The 22,134-nt window shown below is 51.0% G+C and overlaps 1 protein-coding gene across 1 annotated transcript in view; it reads left to right on the top strand.

Moving 5' to 3' along the window:
* Window positions 1–22,134, top strand: part of MYO18B (myosin XVIIIB) — a 237,265-nt gene that overhangs the window by 31,202 nt on the left and 183,929 nt on the right. Inside the window, exons 12-14 of the mRNA XM_044244039.1 lie at window positions 15,634–15,807; window positions 18,991–19,081; window positions 20,967–21,159. Of these exons, the coding sequence (XP_044099974.1) occupies window positions 15,634–15,807; window positions 18,991–19,081; window positions 20,967–21,159 (458 nt within the window). The remainder of the gene's footprint in view (window positions 1–15,633; window positions 15,808–18,990; window positions 19,082–20,966; window positions 21,160–22,134) is intronic.

Below are 22,134 nucleotides of genomic sequence, written 5' to 3'. Positions count from 1 at the left end.
CTTCTGGTTTGTTTGAGCCTTCAGCACCTACATCACACACGCCCGGCATCACCCTCGGGGCTGCCCTGAACTTCCTCCTTTGTGGGGAGGATCATATCCTGTTCTTCCTGAACTCGCCTCAGGCCCCTGGGGCCCCCTGATCTCCTGCAGAGCTCTCCCACCATGCCTCTCCCCGACCCCCTTCACGGTCCTGTTGGCCTCTGTGGTGGCCTTTATCCCAAGGGGCTGGCTGTCTAGGGGTTGTGGAGGGGAGCTGGGGACTCCCCTGTCATCAGCTATGCCCTGGACAGCCTGGAAGTCAGAGGCTTGCCTTCCCCCAGGATGTGGAGGGGAAAGGACACGGGAGTTTTGCCATCAGCCAGTTCTGATTTGGATTTCAGCTTAGCCTTTTATCAGCGGGGTGTGACCTTGGCCAAGTTATGGAACCTGCCTAAGCCTCTGAGGAGGGAGGAGGGAGAAAGGATGTTCTAGAGCTGTCTGGGGGCTCCCTCGAGGTGGCAGTGCTAATAATGGCCTGACTGTGGGCCACCTCCCATGGACAGGCAAGGTAGCTCCTGGCTTGCTTGGTTCATTATCAAGTGACTTCTTTGCAGAGGTCAGCCCCAGCTGGCTGTTGGGTCTTAGGAGATGCATTCTTCTGGGGGAAGAGGGACTGCGGATCTCCCCCGCTCTGCATAGCATCTCCGCCTCCCTTCTGTCTCTCAGACTTGCTGTCCCAGAATGGTCCCTTGGGTGGGCAGCGGGAGGACGCTTGGGGGCTGGCTCCACCTGGCAGGCAGAAAACCGTGGGTGATTCGACATCATGGTTGGTTTGCTGTTAACCGAGGCTCCCGGCCTGGGCCATCCCTCGGGAGCCATCAGGAAACCGTTCATCCAACCTCCTGTTTCTTCCCTTTGGCAAAAAGTGGCCCATACAACAATTAGCCAGTGCCCATGGGCTTCGTGTGGCAGCAAATGGATGCTCTCTGGAGCTCACTTGATAAGGACAGAGAGAGGGAAAAGGGAGGAGTGGGGCTCTGGCTTTGAATCCAGGCCTCTCTACCTCCTGGGTATGGGATTTAACTTGTGCAGAGTGATATCCCCTCTCCGGCCTCAGCTTCTGGGTCTGTGGGTGTGTGGCACATGGGAAGCATTCAGCGAGCGGGACTTCCTTCTCTGTGCTAAGTATCTTGGTTGCTCGGCGGTCTCTGCTGGCATTAAAGCAGGCCCTCAAGGTGGGCTGGGTGGTAGGTGAGAGCCCCTTTGGTGGATGAAGGACACGAGCCTTTAAGAAGATGCTCCTCGCCAAAGGTGTACAATGAGCCATCTGTGCTAATGAACAGCATGTTCTGAACCAGAATCCAGGCGTGGACTCACAGTCCAGTGCTCTCTCCACGGCTCAGCAGAAGTTCCTGAGGGCCAAGGGCAGTGCAAGGGCAGTGCTCAGAGCAGGTGGGCTCACATCAAAGCGAGGACTCCGTCTCTTGCTCCGTTGGGGGCTGGCCAGGTTACTGTGCTGTGTAACAAGTCAGCCCCAAGCCCCATGCCTTATGCACAAGCGCTTCACTATCTCCTGAGGCTCTGGTGGCTCTGCCGTTTGGAAGGGCTCAGCTGGTGGCTCCGGCTTGAGGTCAGTCCTGAGGCTGCCATCTCATGGTGGCTGGCAGGGAAGGAGCAGGGGCTTGGAGGAGGCGGGGACTGGCTGGGCATCTCCCTCTCCTGTGCGGTTTCCAGTCTTCCCACATGGGCTCGTTTGGGCTTCCTCTTGGTACAGCGGCTTCAAGGGCAAGTTCCTAGTGAGCAGCCTGGAAGCTGTATCCCCTTTTCTGAGCTGACCTCAGATATCATGCAGTGTCCCTTCTGCCATGTTCTATGAGTGATAAGCTGTTGACAGCTTCAAGGGCCACGGGAGCCAGGCACCACCCTGGGAGAGGGGCAGCCGCAAGTTTCTAGAACGTGTAGGTAGGGAGATAGGGTTGCGGCCAGTGTGCCACAGTGGCTTTGAGCAAGTCACTAGCTTTCTGAGGCTCAGTTTTCTGACCTGTACAATGGGACTGAAAAGAGCACTGACCTCACAGGTCCACCATATAGATGGATGGAGATGCTGTATGTCCAGGGCTGAGCCCAGTGCCGGGCATGTGGTAAGTTCTAGCTGTTGGGAGTTAGGATATCACAGAGCCTGTAGAATACCACAGCCAAGGTTTCCTAGCTCCCTGCTGAGGTGGCAAGAAGACACTTCTGTTCCCTACTTTCATGACATTCACCTCTCCCCTAAGAGCTCCTCCTCAGCTCCATCTAATTGCTATTCATGTCTCTGTCCAGTCTCCACTCCCTGTTCCTGCATCTGGAAAGTTACCCCGTTAAGCAAGATCAAGCTTGGAGAGCTCAGCATGGAGGCTAAAGGCGTGGGTCCTGGGACCAGGCTGATCCGTGTTCAATCCGTTTTCCTGCGTGATCTCGGCCATTCCCTTGACCTCTGAGAATCAGTGTCCTCATCTGTAAAATGGGAATAATAATAGTGCTTTCCTCCCAAGGTTCTTACGAGGCTCCCATCACTTAATCTGAATACGTGAAACTCTGTCATCCTGGTTATTAATGCTAGTATGATTATTCATGGAGAGTCTGTCCACTCCCAGATGAGGAGGAGTTGGTGGGTTCCCCAGCAAAGCTGGAGTTCGCAAGGCTGACACGGACTCTCCTTTCAGTATTGCTGTGGTCCCGTCGCCATAAGAGATGATGAGCCCTCTCCCTAGAAAGCCCAAGACTGTCACTCTGCCTGCTGTCTCTCATTACTTCACAAAAGCGACAATCATGTTCAGAATCCCCAGTTGCCCCAGGATGAGTGATGCCTGCCTGGACGTTGCTTTGCTTTCCTTTTCCTCTGAAGGCCAATGGCAGGTTTAATTTATTATTTTTTCACTAAATTTGCCAGTCCACTTGCTGCTGACCCTTCTGCCTAATATATGACACTGCCAAGCCTATATATAACCTGAGGAGGGGCGTTGTAATAGGATGATGAAGGGAGGTTGCCAATCAGATGGCAGTTTCCCTGCCTGCTCTAATAAAGATGTCAGCCCCGGAATGAATGGGGTCATAACTCGGGGAGCCCTGGTCGGGGTGGGGGAAACACAGGAAAGAGAGACAATAGTAGTCATGATGGAGGGCCCCACTCCCCCGCCCTCTGCTGGGACACCCTGATATCCAGCAGTCAGAGCCGTGCATCCAAGGATTGGAGGAGCGGGTCAGAGGCTCCCCACGCTAGCACGAGACCCCGCTTGCAGAAGGCCGGTGCGAGTCAATACAGGGATCCCATCAACCCGAAGCACTTCACTGGTTTGGTTTTATAAACCATCAAGAACATCCCACTGTAAAGTTGTCTTCCTATGAGAAGTGGAAACCATGCCAAAGAACAGAGAGGAGAAAGGGTCCCTCTGCCCTCAAAGGGATCATTGGTCATGGTGCAAAGGGGATGTTAATTACAATGGATGTACCTAGACAGACCCGGCGTTATTAGTTCAAGGCCAGAGTTTCCATTCAGGCTCATGAGTGCCGTTGTGCCTGCTCTGGGCTGTGACAAAGGTATAATGCCATGTCCCACTGCGATGGTGTCCTATAGGGCAGTTTGCTGCCCTCACAGGCCAAGGTCTGTTTCTGTTGGTTTCTTCTCTGGAACTTTTTGATTCAAAGTTACGGCAGACTCACGGGAGGCTGGGGCAGGAACACACAGTCCCGTGGGTCTCCTCCAACCACAGCCCGGTCTGCAGTGGTGGGGACCGGCATCTGGGTCATCGGGAAGTCCTTACTTCTCTTTGTTGACTGCAGAGACCTGCCCGTTATGGGGAGGGGGTTCTCCATAGGTGTAGCTGCCCTCCTATGGGCCGTTCAGGTGGCTTTCTCAGTGTTGGAGTTCTAGACAGCGCTGCACTGGACATGCTCAGAGGCAGAGCTGGTGCCTGGGAGCGAGCATTTTGGAAGCATGGTCTCCTGGACACAGAATTGCCGGATGGAAGGGTGTGTTCAAGGCTTGACTTTTGGATGCACTTGGCCCAGTTCACATCCCCTGGATGTTACCCAGGTTGGCTCATGGAACCCTCTCGAGCCTGTGGCATAGGCACTTCTGTTTTCCTTTCCATTTGTAGGTGGGGAAGTCAAGGCTCTGAGAGGTGAAGTCACTAGCTCAGGGTCACACAGCTCTAAGTGGCACAAAGCCGGACCTTCTGTCTGCTGGCCCTGTGTCCCTTGAGGGCAGCGGAAGGCTTGACATTTCTCAAAGGACCTACTGACTCCACTCTGGGGACACTTCCTCTGTCCTCCACTCTTGTCCCCTCACTGCTCGTGAATACTCACTTCTGTTTCCGCAGATGAAGTACATCAGGCTCTGGGCAGCGCCAGCCAGGACCCCCATCTGCAGTTCCTGCACCCTGCCCCCGCTCCCCGCCCCTGGCGGTGGCTTCTCTCTGCCTGGCCCACAGCCCCCTTGCCTCCTGCTCCTAAGGAGACAAGCTGCACACCTGAGCTCAGTGTCCATGTACTCCCTCTATATTTTCCCCGGGAGCACTGATTCGGGTTGGTGTCTGGGCCCCAGGTGGCAGGAGACCAGGGCTGTTCATTTCTTTAGGATCTGGGCAAAGGGATATTAAGTCACTGAGTCAGGAGGAGCAGGACAGCTGCAGTCTGGGCCCTTATGTTTCCTCCCTGCAGAGGGCCTCAGATGGTAAGCTCGGCCACTCATAGCCTGGGTCCACCCCGGCAGAAGCCAGGGAGGGCATCCCACCTGCCTGATCTGTGAACATCCTGTGAGGACAGAGACCCAGCTGCCTAGACGGGGCTACAATTGTGCCAGCCCTTTTTGGGTCAGGCAGGGATGGAGGATCAGAGAGGGATAGGGCCTTGCTCAAGGTCACTCAGTGAGGTTGTGAGAGAGACAGGTCCAAAATCCCAGTCTCTGGGTTCCTGGGTCATTTCTGAGTTCATTTTGCTCAGCCCTTCCTCCTCTCCTCCTTCCATCTTCCTCCTCTTCTCCTCCTTTCCTGTCTTCTCCTCAATGCCTTGGCTGCCCTGGGACACCACCCTCATGTTCCAAGACAAAATTTTAGTCTGATTGAGGGAGACGGACCCAGACAAGTGCACAGAAGATACTCAGAGAACACGGTAGGCAGGAAACACTAAGTTCAAAGTGGATAGCCCCATCCAAAGGGTCCACCCTCCTAGGGGACCTTGAGCTAAATCTCCAAAACTGAGAAGAAAGTAGGGAGGGTGCTCCAGACAGAAGAATGTCACCCAGCCAAGGTGCAGTGGCTCAAGCAAAGCCTGGGACCTCTGTGTTCCCACCTGCAAGGTACCAACCAAAGGGGTGAGGCTGGGTTGACATAGGGCTCTGATTAAGAGGCGACTGGGCCCTACAACCTAGAACTTGCACTGATCTGCCCTTGGACCCAGCATCCCCCAGGCTTGTCCCCGCCCTGGGTCAGTCCCGCCTGCCCGCCTGCCTTTGTGCAGGCACAGTCCCTCCTTTTCAGCCGCGCCCCTGCTGGTGGCTTGGCTCCCTGCCCGACAGCTGGTGCAGCCGGGCCTATTCTGGGCCACAGGCGAGGATTTATTCCACGTTTTTTGGAGCATATTGAATTCATTCATTAAGCTGAAATGGCTGCTCAGGGATGTAAACAATTATAGTTTTAAAAAGCCCGGTAAAACCCCGAAGTGGCCGCGGCTACAAGGCTCTGCTCGCTGGTGGCCCCATGCCTGGGGTGGCGGGAGTGGGGAGGCTGGAACACCTGGACAACCAGGTTTCCCAGAGGCCGAGCCACTCGCCTGTGGGTGGCCCTGCCAACGCCTGTCCTTCCCCCCACCCTTCTTAGCCTCTGTTTCCCGTAAATAATAACAGGGCAGCTGATGCTTATCTCTGGCTTACGATGTTCCAGGCACGACTGTAAGAGCTTTGGCCATCTCAGCCATTTCATGGAGTGAATGCTACTGCCCCATTTTACAGATGCAGAAACTGAGGCTCAGAGAGGGGAAGGACTTGCTTCATGGGGTTAGACCAGATGCTCTCTGGGCTCTCTTTAAGCCTTGATCATCAGAGAACCTACTAACCTGTTGTTGGGGCGGAGCTGGGGATGGGGCGTGGGAGGTGGGGGTTGGGGCTGGGACTGGGGCGGGGTTGGGGAGGGGAGGAGGGAGAAGATCCCTATGGCTCCGTTGCGCATGCCCAGACTCACCATTCCTGTAAGGCGTGCATCAATAGTGCGGATACAGTCGTGACCACCCTACGGACTTTTTCACTATTACTCTTTATTGAGAATCCGCTCTCTGCTGGACGTGATTTACATGCTGGTTATTCCATTAGATCTTCATAGCCCTGTATGGGAGGTTATACCCATTTTATGGATGAGTCCCTGGAGGCTTGGAGAAGTCAAGTAAGTTATCTAAGGTGGTGGATTTGGGGAGGGGAGCAACCCAGTTTGGGGCTGAGGAGTTCCATCCTTAAAGCCTTCCTTCCATTCTTTAGGCCACGTGATGTGGAGTAGTCTGTGGCATCATCAATAAATGCAGATTGTAAGGAGAGCTCTTCACGTGGCTGGAGCATTGGTGAGATCATGTGCTTACTCAGCACCCGGGCTGGACATGGGGTGAGCACTGGGGAAGCACCAGCTGTTCTTGGGCTTTCCTGGGGCCCCAGGAAGCAGCTCCAGAGGGGACAGTGTGATAGTTGGAGTGACCCGTTCTTCCTGTCTTGCTGAGGGACACTTGACTATAGAGAAAGCATTTGGCTTGGGTCCTGGCTTCTGTCTCACTGGCTGTGTGGCTCAGGCAGGCACTCAGGCACCTGCTGCTGGCCCCCTCCCTGAGCCTTTGCTCCTAGCATTCCCCAGAGTAATTGACCTGTCATGCCTTCCCCCTACCCTGCTCAGATCACCAGCGTTGGGGACATTCTCAGCCAGCTTCACATCTAGTGTCTCATTTCATCCTTCAAACAACCCTTTGGGAGAGGAGTCATCCATTTCACAGATGTGGAAACTGATGCTCGAGAGAGAGGACATCTTGTACTCAAAATCTCGTATCCAGTCTGAATCTGTCTTTGGATGTCCAGCCTCCCGCTTCTTTCCATGGTTCCCACCACTCCAAAGATGCCATGTCTGTTTTTTCCCTCCAGCCTCTTGATCATACTAGCTCAGGAGACTCCTACCCGTGCCCTCTTCTCTTGTAAATTCCCCATACCCATTGGCATACTCCAGGTTCAGTCCTACGAGAATGCAGCCCCATTTCCCTTGGTTTAATCTGATGCTGCCCCAGGTGATTTGTCTGCTGAGACTTCTTTTTCCAAAACACCTGCTCATGTTCCCCAGATCATTGGGAGTGGTCTGAGCATTGTCCTCTAGGGTGTGAGCAGTGATTCCAGTTGGGTTATAGATGGCTTATTGGCCAGGCCTTGCAAGGGAGCACAGACTAGGCAGACAGGTAAAGGTCCTGGGGCAGATGGCAACTTTCTCTAAATCCAGATATATGGAATTACAGGTTCAGGTGGGGAGGGCAGAGGGGAGACAGCGAGGAGTTTCAAGAGAAGCCATAAGAAGCAGGAAGGGCAGGGGAGCCTGGGTGGCTCAGTGGGTTAACAGTCTGCTTCAAGCTCAGGTCATGATCTTAGGGTCCTGGGATCAAGCCCCACATTGTGTTCTTTGGTCAGTGGAGAGTCTGCTTCTTGCTCTCCCTCTGCCCCTCCCCCTACTCATGCTCTAAGGTGCTCTCTCTCTCGCTCTCTCAAGTAAATAAATGAAAATCTTAAAAAAAAAAAAAGAAGAAGAAGCAGCAGCAACAGAGGGAAGGGCTTTGACATTCCAGTCTGTAAGAGGGTTGCCTTTTCCATGATCCCAACAATAGGACTTTGCTGGGCACCCCTGGGCGGGAAGCCACAGCCACCTGAATTGAATGGGTTCCTGGGGTTTCTCTGGCTGACCCATTTGTTCCCTTTAAGGGCAGAAATCTCAGAGTGTGATCGTCATTACAGGAGCCGATCGCTATTGAACAGATGCTGTGCTAAGTGACCTGCAATTGTAACCTCACTGAGGCTTTCCAAAACTTCCTGGGAGCAGATTCCCATTTTATAGAAGAGGAAACAGAGGCTCTGGGAGGTGGCAAGACCTCCCCAATGTCACAGGGCTTTAGGCGTGAGAGAAGGTATTTAAACCTAGGCAGTGTGTGTACTGTTTTTTCTTCTAGCATCTCTAGACTTTTAGGCTTATCTCTTCCCTGCAGGTGGCCTCCTTCTTCTCAGGCCTCTGAACTGTAAACCTCTGTGTGAGGAAATGTGACCCAGTTGCACCAGTGTTGTAAATATGTCACATAATGCTCAGTAATTCAGCAACAGCACAGCTATTGTTGGAAGTTGTTGGAAGGGGAAATAACTTGGTTATTAATAAATGCAGGAGGCCGCAGTAATTGATAGCAATTGAACTCGTGGTGCACGGGGGAAAGCAGTCTTGTTATTATTTTCTCTCTCTTTCTCTCTTTTTTGTACTGAATAAAAAGGGAAAAACCTGCTTTTGCAGGTGGATTTGAGCAACTCGGAAACTGGTCCCATTGCATTCCTTTCCTCCTTCCTTCTTTCTGAGTCTCATTTGCTCCTTTGTGCAGCCTCTCCATTCAGATCCCAGCCTGCCTCTTACCAGCAGAGTGACCTTGGGTGAGTGACTTGGGAAAGTCTGTTGGTCCAGGGTTCCCCCCTAAACCAGCATTTTCTAAACTAGGGTCTCGTGGGACATTAGATCTTCAAGATGTTCCTAAAAGCCTTCTGAGGCCAAATTGGTCTGAACAGAATGTTCCCTTCTTGGAGATTTATCAGACATGCTTTCAATGCTCTGAGAAGTCCTGCAGTTAAGAAAGTTGTTTCAGCAAACAAAGACCAACTTGATATGATACAGGATTCATCTCTTCCCACTGACATGGATGAACATTCTATGGAATGATGACTATGAGGAGCCCCTTTGGGGAACTGAGCCCCAGCTGTATGGCCGCTTTGCTCTGTTCTGTACCACTCTGCCTCATGGAGAGTTTCTGACTCAGCCCTTCCCTCAGTGGCATACTGGCTGGAGCCAGGCCTTCCCCAGATGTGCAAATGGCTACAGAGGAACAGACAAAGACACAAAGAAATAGCAGCCTATCAAGCCTTGAGTCCCTTTCAGAGAACTGTCCTTTGGCCTCAGATATTGAAGAGAAATCGAAACCAAACTTTGCTGAGTGTGATCAGCCTCTCAAGCCCTCTCTGAGTCTTAGCACCTGACGTGGGTACAGCTGCTGAAGCAAGGGTTCAAGGCCAAGATGGTTCCTGTGGGATGTGATCCTGGGACGTACTGGGAGGAGCTTGGGGAGGGGAAGAGGGGAAGGAAGGCTGCCGTGGAGGATATGTTACCAAGTTAGCCACCACTGTGGGCAAACTGGGGCTCAGTCCTGCCAGAGAACTCTGTGGGGGGCAGCATAGAACACACACCCAGAGTTATCCTGCTCAAAGGGCACCTGCTGTCACTGACTGAGGGCTGAAGATTTTAATTCCATGGCCCTTCCAGCCTCCCCTTGCATGAGCAAGCGCTATTGGGAGAGAACGCCCTCCTGAGGAGGGAACACAATAACCCCCAGGGGTACGGCAGAGCTGTGACAGGTCTGCTGCAGGTCTCCCCCCAAAACCCGCATGTTGCCATCTAAAGCTTGTCCCCGTTTCGTTTTTGACTTGACCTACATACAGCCCCTGTGTATGCTCCAGCTAGATCTAAAGTGGCCTATGTAGGGTACCAGAACCGCCCCAACCCCATGCCGCTGACCCGGGGGTCAGAGACCTAGACTCAAGTTCTAGGTCAGCCGCTTACATGCTGTGTGACTTAGGGCAGGGCAGTATCCCCTCCTGTGTCTCAGTAGCTTCTCCTATAAAATCAGGCTTAACAGTTCCCAGCCTGCAGACCTCACAAGGCAGGGAGTCGAAAGATCAGCCAAGGTCACACAACTGTCCTTTCCCTCAGCATAGACACTCTCGGGTGTGTGTCCTCCAGGCCATGGTGAGATGCATGGACCATCTGTCACAAAGAATCAGAACAGACTTGGCATTTGCACATAATTTTTTTTAATAGAGAACAGATTCAGGGGTGGGTGGTTCCAATCATACATGCGTTGTATTTATGTAAATCCAACCATGCGTGCAAAGCAAACGCGAGGCTGGAGGTTACGGATGCATTTCTTTTTGTAAGTCACGGCCCCCAAAGGCAAGCCACCCATTTCCTTGTTCCGCCCTGGGGAAAACTTGTGCTGTGCTTGTGAAGATAAGCTACAGTACTGTATGCTACGGGCAATGTGGGATTCCCAAGGAGGATTTTAAGGGTCCTAGAGTTTTTGCCTTAGACTCTGAAATCGATATTGATCATGAGAAAAGACCCCTCCGCACGGCGTCGTGCTTAGAATATTGAATGCGGAGTCCGGAGACTGGAATTCAAATCCTGCCTCTGCCTCTCACCAGCTTCATGGCCTTGGAAGGTCACCCTGAGGTTCAGTTTTCTCGTAATTCAAGGGGTGGTGTCACTGTTGACCTCGCAGGGCGGTGGGGAGGATTAAATGAGGCAGCAGTGTTTAGCGCTCAGCCCAGCGCCTGGCATGGGCTAGGTGTACAGCGCGTGCTGCTGGCTGATGTGATATTAAGGCCCCCTTTGTGATGCTGTCAAACATGTGCATTCTGATTTCTTTTTCCTGGGTGGCTGAGACAGAGGCGGGATAACGGGTGGGCTGCCAGGGAACATTTCCTACTGCTCAACAGCACACGTCCTGTGCAGTGCTTGCAGCAGAGGGAGAAGATCCCTGCATGATGTGTGCAGAAGCCAGACTGTATTTCTACCTGCCACGGGGTCCTGGTTCCCACCAGGGCAGCCAAATACACCAGCCTGAAATGATCTCTGCATTTAGCTTTGGCATCTTTCTGGGCACAGGCTCCTTACCTCCTAGTGGGTGGCGGGAAAGCACCTGGATTGGGTGTGTGATCCCCTGTAGAGCAGGCTAGAGGCAGGAGGAAACCCACAAACCCGCCCCACAAAGAGCGCGCTCCTCAGAGCCAGCTCTGTCCTGGCTCTCTGTTTCCATTTCTGTCTCTCGGCCTTTCTCCCTTTTGTTTGGTCTCGTATTTGATCTTTTTCCAGTACAAAAGACTGTCTCAAAGGTTCCAGTGGCAAGTGCCATGGGGAGAGAACAGAGATGCTGTCTCCCTAGTCTTAATGGAGAAGCGGGGAGGGAAAGTAGGCAGGGCTGGCCATCATCGAGAAATGTGCATTCCTCTCTTGATTTCCTTCCATCATTTAATCACCCACTTGACAAATGTTTATTGAGCACTTCCTGGCGCTGGCTCTGATCCGGATAGAGGGATGAACATACAGACAGTGTTGGAGCAAACCAGCAGGCGGCTACTGCACGGTCTGAAGATCCGCACAGGAGCCTGGGAATCCCACCGCTCGGCCACTACTCCCTGTGCAGCTTTGGACCAGAAGCTAGACCCCACCTTCGAATGATCTCAGAGGCTTTTTTTTTTTTTTTTAAATATTTAATTTATTTATTTGACAGACAGAGATCACAAGTAGGCAGAGAGGCAGGCAGAGAGAGAGAGAGGAGGAAGCAGGTTCCCTGTGGAGCAGAGAGCCTGATGCGGAGCTCGATCCCAGAACCCTGGGATCATGACCTGAGCCGAAGGCAGAGGCTTTAACCCACAGAGCCACCCAGGCGCCCCAGATCTCAGAGGCTTTTGATGAAAGTAAAGAAGAGGCAAAGGAAGCACTTAGCACAGTGTCTGGCACATGGCACGTGCCTTTGCTTGATGGCTGTCCTTGTTCATCAAATGATGGCTTCTCAGGAGAGGGAGCCATCGTGTCCATGAGCATCCCTTGGACAGGGATCTCCAACCCTGGCAGCATTCCGAGGACAGCTTTGTCCTTGGCATTGACGTAGGTTGGTGGGAGGTGTTGAGCCAATATGTGTCCACCGTTCCGCGGAGTTGGCTCAGAATCCATGGGGCATGGCCCATATCTGGTTTGTCATCCATCCCCCAAATCTTCTTGCGAAGCCACAGATAGACAGATCTGCAGGAGGAGTCCCTGTGGCTGCCAGAATGAAGCAGTCCTTGTTGGGTGAGTGGTGCCTGCTTGGGTTTCACAGGTAGAGAAGGGACTAGAATGGTATTGATTGCCTTCTCAGGGCCAGGCCCTCTGTTGGGAATCTTCCATGTAAGTATAAACTTGTCACTCCATCCTTGCATACCAATGAGGAAATGCTTGGGGTCTTATGACTCCATTTTACAGAAGATGAAACAGGCCCAGAAAGGCCAGTGCAACTTGCCCAAAGACTAGAGCTGGGAATGGTGGAAGGCAGGAAAGGGACTCAGGTTCTGTCTGGTCGAGTGTGCATGTTTCTGTCCCTTTCTCAGGCCCCACTGAAGAGGTTTTGGATTCCACCTGTGTCTGAACAAAGATAGAAGAACCCATGGGGTTGGATCTTGTGAACTAGCCAGCCTTCAGGGAACTGGAAACAAAGTACATTTTCCTGGCAGAGCTCCCTGTGTGCTTCCTGGATTTCCCCAACAGGGTGTCCTCAGTGAGCACACTGGGGACTTGTCAGGCAAGGATTTGGAGTCAGGTTGAGTCCATTCACTGTTCCTCTTATCACAAAGAGCCGTTGCCGATTCCCTTCCTGACTTCTTCCCAGCTCAGAGAGGTACAGAAGGTCACTGCAGATGGTGTGCGGGAGGAATATTTTGGAGAGTGGCAGAAGAGGGTCAATAGGCCAGGAGAGCGACAGGACATCACCCACCTAGAACATTATCTCTTATTTTAATTCCCTTGCAACCCCCAACACAGGAAGAAAGAAGTCTCATTCAGGGCTAACATCTTTAAAATCTCTAATACTTGCTAATCTTGCATTTTGACAAAGAGAGAGCCAGAACTCTGGCTCCCAGGTAACTGTATCTAGTTAGAATCTAAAGATACTTTTGTGCTCATATTGTATTTATTTCTACTTTCTGTTTGTGACTGGTGATAATAGTATTGGTCTGCGAACTGACCCCAGCTCACAGAGGGGAAGGGGAGATCAAAGAAAGCAGTAGACCACTCCAGATTGGTAGGCAGCATGTGAAATAAGCAAGGGAACTTGTACACAAGGCTTGCCTCCACTGGCCCGTCCTGTACAATTCCACACCGACCCCCCACCCCCACCCCCGAATCTTAAAAGTTTATACAAAGTCACATATTTAGTCCAGATGGTTTCAACAACACCTCACTCCCTTAAGGTTCCAACCTTAAAGATGGCTCCCCAGGGGAACATGGGCCGAACGTCTGTTTCACATGGGAGGGGTTGAAACCATCCCCTTAGTGATTCCCTCCAGCAGAGGGGTTCTCATTTAAGATAATACTATAAAATTCCCTTTCACAATATATTTAGTTGAGTGAAAAAGATAAATGAGTCCATTTTAAAGAAAGTCTGATCTAGGGTCACAAAGATATGGCAGATTTCCTAAAAGAGGTATTTGATGGATTGACTTTGGTGAAATAGTAGTTCTAGTACTTCGCATCCCTCTGACTTCTGGTGATGTCTCGGAGTCCGTTTTCTCATCTGTAAAATGAAAATGACAAGACAACCTTTGTGAGGATTTCATGATGGTGATGGTGATGATGATGATGATAAGAAGTAATCACAACTAACATGTACTGATTTTTTTCATGGGTTGCGCTTGGGACCCTGATGCAGACTTTCTGACACCAGAAGCCCTGAGCTGCACAAAGATGACATGTTGAATAAATGGGGTCAATGAATGGTGACTGCTTTCTTCACCACCATCATCACCTCTTTCATAATTTTGGCAAGGGGCAGGACTTTTTATTAGCCATGTTACTTCCTGAGACTCAGTATTATCATCTGTAAAATGGGAATTGTCTCTTGTGATGATCAGAGCTGAGGAGCTGGCACTGAGGCTGTTGTCAAGCATGGCTGTTTGTGGCCCCTCAGTGACCTGGGGCCGGAGCGCCTTTTCCTAGAGTAGTGAGTCCCACACAAAGTCCTTGTCCAGATGTCCAGTTTTGCCTTAAACCAGGCTGATTCTTCAAGAGGTCATCTCGGAGAACTTGGCCCATATAATCTCTTTCTGATGGATTAAAAAAATCTGTTGGAAGTTCTGATTTTTATTTCAAAGAAGGAAATACATTTATGGAGAGATAAACAATGGAAGGAAATTCTTTAGCGATAGCACTGTTATTTGTTTTAATCAGCCATTAATTTTTTTAATTTGGATTACAAAATGAAGACACAACTCTGGTAGAAAATTTAGAAAATGCAAAATCCCTTTAGCCAGCTATGACTGTTAATATTTGGAAATATTTCCTTTTTATAATTTTATTTACTTACTTTTTTATTTAAGAGAGAAAGAAGAGAGGGCGAGGTGGGGGTGGCAGAGGGAGAGAGAGAGAATCATTAGCAGCCTCCATACTCAGCATGGAGCCTGATGTGGGACTTGATCTCACGACCCTGAGATTGTGACCTGAGCTGAAATCACGAGTTGGATGTTCAACTGACTGAGACACCCTGGCTTCCCTTACTATTTTATTTTATAATTTAGAATGGTTTACAGAGTTGACATCATTCTCTACTACAGTTTTCTAATTTGATTTTTATTTAGTGTTTGTCTGTAAGCATTGTTCGGGTTGTACAATCTTTGTTGTTAATCTTAAATGGCCTTGTAATAGTTCATAAAGTGGTTCCCCATGGCTTCTTCAATCTCATTTGATTCCTCCTCATCTCCCCCTTACATTCCAGCCACCTGGACTTCTTGGTCTTTCTTGGCTACACTGTGCTTGTTTCTGCCTCAGGGCCTTCGCACGATACCGCTTTTTGACCCCTAAAGTTCTTCCCTGGTTCTTTAAGTAGCCAGCTCCTTCGCACCTTTCATAACCCAGTTCAGATATCCCATCCTCAGACAGAGCCCTCTCTGACAACCACGGATCCATAGGGATGCTCTCAGCTTCTCTTGACCTCATCTCTTGGTTTTATTTTCTCCTTAAGGGGAAAAACTTTATAATATTATCACCTGAATTTATCTTATTCATCTATCTGTTTACTTGTTTATTGTCTTATTTCCTCAATAGATTGTAAACTCCAGGAGGACAGTCACCGTGTCTGTCTTGCTCATCATTGATTTTCCAGTGGCTAACACAGTTCCTGTTACATAGAGGAGCTCAACAAGTGTGTGTTTTGAATAAATGGGTGGGTGGTGAGATGGTGGGATGTGTGGCTGTGTCAGTAGTACAGGTAGGTGGCAGCAGAGGGTAGTGGGTGGGTGGATGGACAGGTAAGTGGACACAGGAGTGGACAGATGACACTTTCACTAACAATTCTCTAATTTCACCTTTAGAGGGTCCTCATGATCATTTTAATTGCTTTGAAAAAGTGAACAATGCAAATTGCGAAGAAGTAGGATAAGCATGTCTCTCGGGAAACCTGACCCTGGCCCAGGCCAGGTGTTGAGGCTTCATGCTGAGGGTGGGTAGCCTAGAGGGTGGGAGGTGGTAAGACCCCTGAGGTCCTCTTGGAAGCCCACCCACTCCATACCCAGGACTTTACCACCATACTTGTGCTGTGTTCCTCCCACAGTGGGCCGGAAGCAGTTCATGCGGTTTGAGTGGGCAAACCACGCAGCTGAGGCCCTGGGCTGTGAGTATGAAGAACTGAACACCGCCACCTTCAAGCACCACTTGCGACAGATCATCGAGCAAGTGACATCTGGGCCAAGCCGACGGGGCCTTGAGGAAGAGGAGACCAGCTCAGGTGCTGTGCTGCTGCCTCTCTGGGTGGGCTGGGTACCCCCAGCTCAGGCCCTATGGAAGCTCCAACATGCCTTCACTTATTCATCAGGAGCTGTTATATGCGGACCTTCTAGGTGCAGAGGAGGCCCCTGTGGGCAGAAGTGGACTTGGTTCCTGTATGCAGGGTTCTTATGGCCAACTGGTGCTGTCCAGGGTTCTGGAGGTTCTGCTGAAACCTGGGAGGGTGGCCTGTGGTGAGCAGTGCCAAGGGGCCCAACACTTTTCCATTGGCTATTACATCTGTTGAGCCCCTACCTTGTCGGGGGAAGACTGGCCTTCCAGTTTGAGGCACAGAAATAAAGCCAGGATGGCTAGAGGGCCTGGGAGGCTGGTAGATGAGGCCAGTAGATGAGAGGTGATGGGGGGACTATGCAAACTATGGTTTTTATGCTCAGTGAGGACTCTGCAAACTGTGGTTTTTATGCTCAGACCCAGGAGAGACCATGCAGGGACACAGGCAGGGAATGCCATGATTTGACTTGTTCCTTGAATGGCTCAGGCAGGGGGAAGCCTGGGGAATGACTCAGAGAAGGGAGGCCACATGGGAACCTACAAAATCTCCTGGTGAGATGCTGGTGCTTGCACAAGGACATGGTAGTGGAGCTGGGTTGGGTGGGACACAGTCAAAGTCTGCTTCACACATAGAGAGGATAGCATGGGCCTGAGGGAGGAGGTGGGAAAAGAGGGATCAGGACAGTTTCTAGGATTTTAGCCTCGGTGGCTGGAGGAATGGGGGTGCTTTGAACTGAGGTGGGAGAAAGCAGAATGGCCTTGCATGGCACATGCAGGAGTGCGATCTGCTGGGTCCCAAATCTGTAGCCATCACCCATCAGATGCTTTGGCTGCAGGAGGTAAGGGCAGAGGGACCTCCTTGGGGCCCCAGGAGTCTCTGAGAACTAAGAGTGGTTGTCCCAGAGACCTCAGAGTCTGGCATTAATTAGTGGGTTGCACTGTTTTGAACTGTGATTTTGGGACTCATCTCTTAGAGGCCCCTTAGCTCCTCAGAGCTGCTCTACTCTAGGGGTCTCAGCTTGGTGGCTAATGTCACTTGGAAGCCTTTTGTTTGCTTCTAGGTCCAGGTATGAGCTGTAGTCCACTTTTGGTTCCTCCTCCTCTCTGAAACACACACACCCCACAAGCACACACATAGCACACATACACAACATGCCCATGGACACACACCTCATAGGCATGTATGTACATGTGCAGATACACACCACACACACACACACACACACACACCCCCCGTAGGAAACACACAGATGTGCTCAGACACATGAGCATACATGCACACGCATTCAGACATTAACACTAATTATCTCTCGGGCCAAGGTATCAAGGGTAGGTGTGAAGCAGACAGGGGACCAGCAGGCTTAGGAGAGATGCTGAGAGGCTGTGGGTTGCCTAGCAACGGCCCAGGTTGGTGGGGGTGGAGCTAACAGAAGGGAGGGAAGTGCTTTGGGGCTGCAGCAGGCTGCCTGGAATGTACAAGCAGGACTGTTGTCTCCAGCCACGGTGCAGATGTGAAAATCGTGTTTCCGATGCTGTGAATGGAAGCAACACCTAAGGGTCAGGATTTCTGATGTGACCCACCCCTCCCACATTCTCGTTCTGTTTTGTTCTACGCACCCTCATCAGGGCTGGCTAATTTTAACAGGCCACCTTTGTGTTTAAACAAAATTGAGACCATGACTATATTAATCGTTTGCGAAGCGTTTTCATTCTTCCTAACGTGACAGGTAGGCTCTTTTCCCTCTCATTCCATATTCGTCCATGCCTGGCTTTAAGCACTCCTTTGTATGGACTACAAATTGTCTAACCCATTTGCTATTGTTGGATATTCAGGTTGTTTCAAAAAAGGCGATTTTCATCCAATTTAATCAACAATTGGGAGAACATATGTACCCAGAAATCTTTGTTTCTCTGAATATTTCATTAGGATAAAAGCCCGAGTGTGAAATTATGAAGTCCAAGCATATGAGTATTTGATAGCTTCTGACACAGAACTGCCAAACTTCCCTCTAGAAAGGGGGAAGCACCAAACATTATCTGAGTGCCTACTATGTGTCAGGCACTGGGGTCTGGGAGTCAACACACCCAGAGACGATCCCCATCTTAGGGGCGCTCCCAGCCTGGCACGGGGCAGGGTGGGCATGGGACATTATTAACAACTAACCACACAAGTAAAAATATACTGAACTCAGAGTGCTTTAAAAACAAGGTGACTGTGTCCTGGGTCTGGCCTGTGACACATAGCCTAACATCCTCTGGGTTCATCCACCTTGTAGGGAATGGTTGGATTTTCTTTTTTATGACTGGATCATCTATTTCATGTCCCTGTTTCTATATGGGATCTAAAATAATCACACTCAGAGAGGCAGAGAATAGAGGGGTGGTTGCCCGGGACTCAGGGGAGGGCCAAATGGGAGAGAACGATTGACGGGTACATAGTTTCATTTGTGCAGGATGAATGAACGCTAGAACGCAAATGAAAAAGTAGACGACGAAGATGACCAGCCAACGAATAGGTCCACTGGGCAGCATAGAGCCACTGGTTGCCATGCTGTATTGTCCACTGTTGAGTCTTTTTAGAGGGTAGATCTTATGTGAAGTGTTCTCATCACACACATAGGCAGAAAGAAGGAGGGAGGAAACTCTTAGAGTTGACATCTTCAAGCTCATCACGATGTATAAATACCTATATATAGGTATAGATACCTATGTATTATACGATTTATACGATGTATAAATACCTATAAATAGGTAGGTATGACTTTTGGTGGGGTTGGTCATACCTCAGTCACAAACTAATTAAAGAGAAAGGAGCAAGGTAGGACTGGGAATTGGATTAATGGGGTGGTAATCAAGGCAGGCTTCCCTGAAGTGGTGACATTGGGCTGTTCCCTGAGGGATGAGCAGGAGTGCTCGCTGGAGAAGAAGGAGGGCCAGGTGACACAGAACCCCATCAGTCCTGATAAGGCACTTGAACTTGATTCTAAGAGTGTGGGTACGTAATTTCATCAGAGGGATGTATGTGAGGGAGGAGGTTTCTCTAAGGCCAGCAGTGATGTCTGGAGAGTGTTGCCCTTGGCCCCAGGAAAGGTCCTGACCATGGATGCCCACCCTTCCCTCTCTCCCTCTCCAGGGCTCAAGATGACAGGCGTGGAGTGTGTGGAGGGAATGGCCTCAGGCCTGTACCAAGAGCTCTTTGCGGCTGTGGTCTCACTCATCAACAGGTAACAGTAGATACACAAATGAGCCCAGGTCCTAGGCACTTTAGCCCAGTGGGGTTTTGGAGGGGCTGGAGAAGAGTGAGGTTTTGAGCTGGGGAGCTGGGTTTAAATTCCCCCTTGGCCGCCCAAAGGCAAATATTCAGCGCCCTGACCTCCCCTTCTGCACCTGTAAAAGAGCTCTGTACCCCAGGGCCATGGCGAGGATTAAAAGGGATAATGCATGTAAACGGTTCTTCCTAATAGTGATCATAAACTACCAACAATAAAATCTGACAGTCTGGGGGCTTCCTGCTAAGTAAGGACAACAGCTGGAGCTCATGGTTTCCCCAGTCTTGCGTCATTGACTCTGCACGCTAGCCCATTATACAGCTGAGCTAATGGAGGTGAAGAGAGGTGGGGCTGGAAGGCAGCCAGAGCACTGGACTCCATGTTTCTCTGAATAACCCGCTGTGCCGCTCTTGTCCATTTCTTTTTAAAATTTCCTCGGGGCGCCTGGGTGGCTCAGTCGGTTGAGTCACTGCCTTCAGCTCAGGTCATGATCACAGGGTCCTGGGACTGAGCCCTGCATCGGGCTCTCTGCTCCGCAGGAAGCCTGCTTCCTCCCTCTCCCTGCTTGCCTCTCTGCCTACTTGTGATCTCTGTCTGTCAAATAAATAAATAAAATCTTAAAAAAAAAATTTCCTGCTAAGGGTGGGGTGCCGGTGGGTTTTTTGTTTGTTTGTTTTTTTATTTCATTTTATTTTTTTTTGGAGTGGGCCAGGACGTGTCTCTGAATTGTGTCTCTGAATTTTGTCTACCAGGCTGCAGAAGCCAGGAGTCAGGTGTCTAACACCATGAGGGCTTCCCACCCTCCTGCCCAAAGGCAGGAGGCATCCTTAGGCTTTCCACATCCTGCTAGCAGGTCCGAGGTCTGGTGTAGGGCAGCTGGGGTTCTCTGGTGATTCTGGGACACAGAATCTGCTTGCTCTCCCGCTGCTAGAGCAATTGCCATCCGAGGCCACAGATATAGCATCTAGAAACCAAGAGGTTCGCACGTGCTTAGAGGAAGGTGTCCTGGGGGTGGGAATTGCACTGCTGGCAGAAGAAGCTACCTCAGCCTCTGGAGGGTGGCTGCTGCTTCGCATCCTTTAAACCGCCTCTCGCTGATACAGAACCCACTCCCCCATCACCTACGAGCACCTCGTAGATGTCTGGCTTTCTGAGCATTAATTGACAGTCTTCACGCATGCTTGTGTGGCAGCTGATCTTGGCCTTGCTGTATAGGAGGAAACCTTGGCAGGTTGTGCAGAAGAGCTAAGCGCCCTGTAGAGCCTAGGGCCAATCGTGATGATCATGATGATTAATAATAATAACAGGCCACCTTTACTGAGCATGAACCCCACCGCCAACCTGGCCCTCAGAGCCTGTCTCATCACCTCCAGCCTTCCCAGCGTCCTTCTGGGTTGTGGCCATGATTGACTTTTTCTTGGCTGAGGCCCAGAGAGGTTGGGCAGCTCTCCCAAGGTACACAGCCGCTCTGTCACAGAGGGAAGGTTGGAGCCCTTGTGTTACTGTCTCCAACAGCTTTCAACTCCTGCATGTTGATGCCAATAATCCCTCCTCCGTCCACCCCGACAGATTCATCAGATTGATCCAAGGCAGTAAGGGCTTGGAAGAACCATCATTTAACAGTTGGGAAAACCTTAGCTCAGAGAGGTTAAGTAATTTGCCCCAGGTCACACAGCCCATAAGCGGTGAGCCTCATTCTGGTGCCAGATCTGCTGGATTCCCAATACCCACCCAGAGTGCTGCTCAGTTTCACCATATCTGCAATGGGGGAGTGGGAGGCGTGGGTCACCTGGGCTCTATGATTCCTTGTGGTCTTGAGGCCTTGCCTCTCTCTCCCCAGGTCCTTCTCTTCCCACCACCTCTCCATGGCCTCCATCATGGTGGTGGACTCTCCGGGCTTCCAGAACCCACGGCACCAATGCAAGGACCGGGCGGCCACCTTCGAGGAGCTTTGCCGCAATTACGCTCACGAGCGCCTGCAGCTGCTCTTCTACCAGCGGACCTTCATGTCCACGCTGGAGCGCTACCGGCAGGTAGGACTGGGCTCCATGGAGGGTGTGCGGCCGGCCAGGGTGCAGGGAACAGTCCGGTTCTTCAGTCACCCTTGGCTTCATCGCGTTGGGCCCCCCCACAGTGAACTGTTTGGCCCCCAGCTCTGCGGGCCTCTGCTACTCCCCTGTCTCCACACCCGGCTCCCTACAGTCCATGGACAACAGGGAACTTGGGGCTCCCCAAGCCTTGTTCCCCCAGCTGTCCCCCCATTGGGGTGGCCTGCTCTTCCTTGTCTACTTTGCCCAAGCTGCATGCAACCCCCACCCCACCACACCTTGTGGCTCACAGCTTCCCCATGGAAAACCCTTTGTGCTCTGGGTGTGGGTGAAAATCCTGGATGGGAGGGTTTGCCCAGCCTTTGGATCCTAGAGTGGCAACACTTAACAATGCCCTAGATGCACTTCCTTCCTCGGATCTACCCTCAGGACACTAGGAACGTGAACCAGAAAACACATGCAGACACGTTCCTGCCAGCCTTCTCTTCCCGTTGGAAAAAGTTTAAATAGGAATGTTACATTTGCCCAGAAAATGCACACCCCAGTAGTATACAGCCCAATAAATTTATCCAAATGAACATACTCACGCACACACCCCGCCCCCAACCGGGCCGGGGGGAGAAGTGGAACTCTGCCGACACCCAGGACGGCTCCATCCTATCCCCCCACCTCTCTTTCCGAAGGGGCACCTCTGACTCCAGCAAGTGCTAATAGCAAGACATTGGGAATGGCCATCTTGCTTATCAAGAGGGTAATGGGTATTGAAATTATGGTCATTTTTAAATTGTTTTGGTTGGAGCTTACACAGCAAGAAACATCAGCATGGATGAAACTCAAACAAGTGATGCCAATGGTGAGTCCTGGGGTCTGACCTTTACTCTACCACTTATTGGCTGTGTGGCCTCAGGAAAGTCACTCACTGTCTCTGATCCTTGGTTCCATCCATTCCAAAATAGGAAT

This window comes from Neovison vison, chromosome 3 (genome assembly GCF_020171115.1).
Source record: "Neovison vison isolate M4711 chromosome 3, ASM_NN_V1, whole genome shotgun sequence".
NCBI classification, from domain to species: Eukaryota; Metazoa; Chordata; class Mammalia; order Carnivora; family Mustelidae; genus Neogale; species Neogale vison.
This window is presented reverse-complemented; position numbering and strand designations above follow the sequence as displayed.